The sequence below is a fragment of the Grammomys surdaster genome, unplaced genomic scaffold, assembly GCF_004785775.1.
Source record: "Grammomys surdaster isolate TR1022 unplaced genomic scaffold, NIH_TR_1.0 125977, whole genome shotgun sequence".
Lineage (NCBI taxonomy): Eukaryota > Metazoa > Chordata > Mammalia > Rodentia > Muridae > Grammomys > Grammomys surdaster.
Genome location: NW_021620793.1, coordinates 1,425,549 through 1,432,053, shown reverse-complemented (window position 1 = coordinate 1,432,053; position 6,505 = coordinate 1,425,549). Strand labels below are relative to the sequence as shown.

Below are 6,505 nucleotides of genomic sequence, written 5' to 3'. Positions count from 1 at the left end.
GTGTGTGCACATAGAATAGCCCGTGCGTGCACATAGAATAGCCCGTGCGTGCACATAGAATAGCCCGTGCGTGCACATAGAATAACCCGTGTGTGCACATAGAATAGCCCGTGCGTGCACATAGAATAGCCCGTGCGTGCACATAGAATAGCCCGTGCGTGCACATAGAATAGCCCGTGCGTGCACATAGAATAGCCCGTGCGTGCACATAGAATAGCCCGTGTGTGCACATAGAATAACCCGTGCGTGCACATAGAATAGCCCGTGTGTGCACATAGAATAGCCCGTGCGTGCACATAGAATAACCCGTGCGTGCACATAGAATAGCCTGTGCGTGCACATAGAATAGCCCGTGTGTGCACATAGAATAGCCCGTGCGTGCAGATAGAATAACCCGTGCATGCACATAGAATAACCCATGCGTGCACATAGAATAGCCCGTGCGTGCACATAGAATAACCCGTGCGTGCACATAGGCTTGTATTTCTTTACTACCCATCTTTAACTAGAATCTATTAGTGTTGCTGGAGAGTTGTTGGCTCAGTAGTCAAGAGCGTGTGCGGCTCCAGCAGGGTCTGGCTAGCAGCACCCACATTGATCGGGTGGCTCACGACCACCTCTAACCCCAGCTACAGACGATCTGACACCCTCTTCTGGTCTCCACGGCAACCACACTATTACCACACACACAAAAAAATTAAAAACAAAAATTATATTTTTTAAAAAAAATCCGTTCTTAGGAGCTGAAGAGATGGATGGCTCAGTGGTTAAGAGCACTGGTTGCTCTTCCAGAGGATCTGGGTTCAATTCCCAGCACCCACATGACAATTCATAACTATCTATAACTCTGGTCCCGGGGGGATCTGACACCCTCACACAGACATACATGCAGGTAAAACACCAATGCATTAAAAAAAAAATCACTTGAAAAATTCATTCTTAGGATCACAGAGTTTACAAGCTTAAGGCTAGCCTGGACTACAGACTAAAACTTTCATCTAAGTTTTTAAAAGTTAAGTTAATGAGATCTGAACCTGAGCAGCACAGTCTTTTTAAGTGTGTATTGGATATGTATATAGTATGTGAAACCTCCAGGTTTCATTTCATTGATGGATTTCATTCATGAGTATACATTTAAATTAAATGAGGCTTACTCCAGTGCCACACCCTGGACCGAGATGTTATATTTAATCCTCACAATAACCCAGTGAGCTTGGCCCCACGATCCCATTTCACAGATTACAAAACTGAGTGACGTGGCAGGGCATATGTAGGCTTCACTGGGGTGGCTGGAACTGCTTTGGCGTCACAGTCATGACCCCCGAAGAGCACAGTGTTTGGAAATCCTGGCTCCGCCCTCTGAATTGAGGTGTGACTTCTCGGGGACAAACCAGGGGACATGCTCCAGGGAGTGCTGTCCCTCAGGGCCACTCTCCGAGCCCCGGGCCTCACCCTCACCAGTTCTCTTCTCTCGGATTTCAGAATTGTCCCTGAGCGCAGATGTCACCCGCACTGGCAAAGTGAAGCCGGCCCAGGCCGGGAAGGATCAGGTGAGGCTCAAATGTCTGTCCATACGCTCTTCATGACCACTGTGCTCTCCTGTGGCGCCCCCTTGTGGTGATGAGCTGAACAGCGCCACCTCTCCGGCGTCTCATGTGAACTTGTAAGAACTAACCCTCCCCAGTCTGGCCGTGATGGACAGGCCTGCCCCAGGCATGGGAGCTTGACTTTTCGGCTTGTGTACTCTCCATCTCTTTTATGAGAGCATATTTATAATTAACTGTAGGTTCAGAAACGGTGTCAGCCTTCACGCCGGAATCTCTAGAGTCACCCAGGCAATCAAGAACAAAATTACATAGATGGGTCTCAGCTCTGGCTCAGAAATACTCCCCAGACCTTAGTGAGTGGTCGATGAGTCCCCACGGAGCTGTGGACAGGGGCGGGGGGTGATGGAGAAGGGACAAGAGATGGGGTGAAGGGAGAAAGGAACGAGGCGTGGCGGGGGAGCATGGTTGGTTAGGGTGCAGGAAGGGACCTTCACACTATTAACCTGGGGTCTGTGGGTGAACTCCAGAGTGTCCCTGCAACATCAGAACCGGCCAGCACTCGGAGGGCAGGTGGATCTCTGAGTTCAAGGCCAGCCTTGTCTACGGAGCGAGTTCTGGGACAGCCAGGGCTACACAGAGAAACCCTGTCTCTAAAACAAAACAAAAACAACAAAAAAAGCAGGAAGAGAGGAAAGTGTGGCTGAGAGAGCCGCCTCGAGTTGAATTCCTGTGGTATCCTATAATCTATCACATTAGATCTCTAAGGGTGGGCCAGCGTATTCCATCGTCGGGCAGACGGTGCCTGGCACTAAGACTCACGCTCACATCGGGAAGGAGCCCATGTGGTCACGTGAGAGTGGCCATGTGGATTGGAATCCTGGCATTCTTACATACTGGACTCTGCTTTTTTGTCAAGCCAACATTTTAAAAAGGCTTTTAAGTGTATTTGACTATCGGGCTCCTTTATTTAAAAAAATAAAACTAAAAAACATGATTCAAGGCTGGGATGCAGCTTAGTTGGTGCTTAGCATGTTCGACGTCCTGGGTTCAGTGACCCGCACCACACGGACTGGATGCAGTGGGACAGGCACGTGTCTCCACTCTCAGAGGTGGGAGCAGGAGTGTTAGAAGTTGAAGTAGCCTTGGGTAGAGTAGATGCTGTCTTTAACAAATATACACATTCTGCATTTAGGACAGGTTTGGTTAGATTTGGAGCCATCAAAAATCCACTCTTTGGGCCATGAATTGCTGCATGAGAAAAAGCTGGATAAAGTGGGATGTGAGAGAAAACCAGTTGCTTGTCTCCCAAAGGCTGATGGGATCTGAGAGAGTTCCCAACAGCGCCTTTTACCCTCCTCATGTTCCCAGAGCACCTGGACCTGGGGCCCGGGCGGCCATGGCGCCATCCTGTTGGTGAACTGTGACAAAGAGAACCCTGAGGCCTCCGAAATGGACTTTGAGGATGACATGGTCTTAGACAACAAAGGTAAAGACAAAAGACCTTGGCCAGCTCTAGGGAGAAGGGCTTAGTTCTTCAACAAGGCCCGTTTGCAAATGTGGTCTTGTCTTAGCCCCTGAAGCTGGTTTAGCGAAAGCATGTTTGTGTTAGCATGTCCATGTTATAGAAGAAGGAGTGGGAAAGTGTCCCAAGATAACCTACCAAAGTCACACTCAGTCGGAAGAGACCAGTGTGGGTTCCTGGAGCCCCAAGAGGCTCTGCTTTCCACGCTGGCCCCTGATCAGCCCACACATCTGTGCTTGGCTCAGACATGGGGCCCAATTCAAATAAAAAGGGGTGCTGGTCCCCAAATGTCACGCAAGATCCAACCACCTAAAGGATGGGGAAACTGAGGCACAGAGAAGTTAAGCACACAGCTTGTGACTCACAGAGTTACCCAGGTGCAGGGTCAGTATCTGAGGCCCAGGGAGCTCGACACCTCCCTGGTTTGAGAGATTTGAGGATGGTGGGGTGGGGGCAGCTGGGTCTCATAGATACTCACCCAGAATGCTGGGGGAGCCTAGGGATGGAGGGGGCAACCTTCCCTGGGGGGGGGATGTTAAGGAACTACAGCTGAGGGGCCAGGGCTGGAGCTTGCCCAGGAATCATAAGACTGTGTCTAATGTGTGCAGCTGGCCGGGGCCAGCCCCAGGGACATCCCTAAAGGATACTCATTGATCACACCCTGTGGGTACTCCCAAAGCTCCAGACAATACCTGCAGATATGTCATTTCATCTCTCCCCTTTGGCTCTCTCTGCCCCTGCTTACGGATAGAGAAACTGAGGCAGTAGTAGCTGAAGGAGTCCCCAGGCTCACCCAGATCTAGGTTGAGGCCTCACCCTTGTGTCCTTCACTGGGGTCCAGCCAGCAGCAGTGAGCACTGCCATGTACCACTGTTCCAGGCGCTCTCTGCACTCCGGAATTTGAGTTTCAGGGTCACAGCAAGAAACCGAATAGACACAGACAGGCTGTGTCGTTCTGAGTTTTGATCCTTAATTCACCCTTTTGTAGACGTACATAGATAAACGTTATGGATATGCTGAAGAGAACAGATCCAGGGGCTGGTGAGATGGTTCAGTGGGTAGGGGCATTTGCTACCAAGCCTGACGACCTGAGTTCGATCCCTAGGTCCAGCATGGTAGCAGATGAGAACTGGCTGCAACTGGCTGCTACAAATTGTCCTCTAATCTCCACACATGTACCACGTTCTGTCTAATCTCTCCAATGTACACACACAGGATAAATAAGTGTGGGCCGGGGCGGGTCCGGGGCGGGTCCGGGGCGGGGCTGAGAGACTGGGGCGGGGCTGGGGCGGGGCTGGGCAGCTGAGCTCTCACCTTGCACAACTAAGATGCCAGACCCTTAGTTGTGCAAGACTCCAGACCCAATTTCCAGTGCTGCAAAACAAACAAGAATAAGTAGATGTAATAAACATTTGAAAGAATAAGCGATAAGCGGCCATTTTAAAAAGAGAAAAGAAAGCCAGGCTCCTTTGTGGCGGGGTATGGGGGAGTCTGGGCTCCAGCAGGAGGCTCCTGGAGGAAGAAGGGCCCTGGGGATATCATGGCCACATGCTTCTTGTCTCAGACCTGCAGGACATGTCTCCAATGACCCTAAGCACAAAGACTCCCAAAGACTTCTTCAACAAGTATCAGCTGGTGCTGCAGGTTCCCAAGGCCACAATGAACAAAGTGAGAGTCTTCCGGGCTACACGTGAGTCCGCCCGGCCTTCCCTGGCATCTCTGGCGCTGTGACGCCATGTTCCTTTCCTGCCCCCACCAGATGGGGCACCGCCCTGTCCTGCGCCCCTTTGGCCAGGAGTTCCCAAAAGCTATGGTGTGCTTGGTTCTGAGCACCAGGCACAGGGCTGTGAGGTGGGCACGTGCTTCAGTCCTCTGCCTTCCAGAGGAAGTGACTTGAGCTTGTCTCAGTTGGGAACAAGGGGAGTGACTTCTTCCAGCCATCATCCGCCACAATTCCCTTCTCCCTCTCTCCATTTCTTCCACCTCCCCCCCCCTTTTCCTCTCTCCCCCTCTGTTTCTTTTTTTTTTTCTTTTTTTAGAAATGAATACAATGTTTTCTTTTTGTTATTTATTTATTTGTTTTGGTTTTTCGAGACAGGGTTTCTCTGTATAGCCCTGGCTGTCCTGGAACTCACTCTGTAGATCAGGCTGGCCTTGAACTCAGAAATCCACCTGTCTCTGCCTCCCAAGTGCTGGGATTAAAGGCGTGCGCCACCACTGCGCGGCTCTTTTTTTTTTTTTTTTTTTTTTTAAGTACACTATAGCTGTCTTCAGACACACCAGAAGAAAGTATCAGATCCCATTACAGATGGTTGTGAGCCACCATGTGGTTGCTGGGAATTGAACTCAGGACCTCTAGAAGAGCAGTCAGTGCTCTTAACCACTGAGCCCTCTCTCCAGCCCCATTCTCTCCTTTTCTCTATCTCCTCTCCCTTGATTCCTTCCTTCCTCTCTTCCCTCACCCCCTCTGTCCCTTCCTTTCTTTTTCTCTCTCACACCCTCCCTCTCTCCCCCTTTCTCTCTTCCTTTCTCCTCTCCTGCACTATGTGCCATGCCCCCACTTGCTGGGAACTCTGCCACTCCACTCTGGTAGCTCTGCACCTCCTCCTACCCAGGCAGTGCCAGCCTCAGTCCTGGGCACAGGGCATATGGTTGTGGACAGAGTCTCTCTCCCACTCACTTTCATCCTAGTGGGATAGGAGGGGTGACGGGTAAATAATTAGGGACAGCAGTGTGGGGTGTGGAGCTGGGGGCAGAGAGGGGAAGGTCTGTCAGAGGAGACTGCACTCGGAGGAAGGTGCAAAGGCCCTGAGGTGGGAATGGGTCTGTGTGCTAGAGGCAGGGCAGAGAAGCCACTGTGAGGCATGCAAGGTTTAAACTGGTGTGTGGATGCCCACAGGGAGGGGCGTGCACCGCACACCGATACCTCTGCTCTCCCAGGGGCAGAGGATGGCAGAGGGCTTTCTGAGGCTCAATTTGCTCCCACTTCCTCCCAACCTTAGCCTAAAGTAACCATATGATACTTTATATTTGTGATGTATTACACGTACATGTAATATCTATACTATATAAAGTACATATGATGAATAACACATATGATATGTTATACGTGTGATACATATTCATATGATAAACTGATGACATCACTCTGTTCCCCGTCTAGGCCTCATTACCCACAGGAAACCCTCCCGTTTCCGTCTGTCACTACTTTAATTGGTGTCTCTTACAGATAATGGCCTTTGCTCCTCCCTAGTTGCCTAGGAGACAGTGTAGTGTGCTTGAGGACAAATGAATGTACCAGTTGATGAATGAATAAAAGAACTGTGCAAAGTTCCGAATATTGCTGGCGCCTGCTGTTCATTGCCTCTCCTGGACCCCTCTCAGGGTTGGGGTTAGGGTTAGGGTTAGGGTTAGGGTTAGGGTTAGGGTTAGGGTT

The 6,505-nt window shown here is 50.5% G+C and overlaps 1 protein-coding gene across 2 annotated transcripts in view; it reads left to right on the top strand.

Annotated features, from left to right (window-relative positions):
- Positions 1-6,505, top strand: part of Padi4 (peptidyl arginine deiminase 4) — a 28,153-nt gene that overhangs the window by 9,272 nt on the left and 12,376 nt on the right. For both annotated transcript variants that reach the window (XM_028753973.1, XM_028753972.1), the window contains exons 4-6: positions 1,483-1,550; positions 2,916-3,033; positions 4,634-4,759. In XM_028753973.1, the coding sequence (XP_028609806.1) occupies positions 1,483-1,550; positions 2,916-3,033; positions 4,634-4,759 (312 nt within the window). The remainder of the gene's footprint in view (positions 1-1,482; positions 1,551-2,915; positions 3,034-4,633; positions 4,760-6,505) is intronic.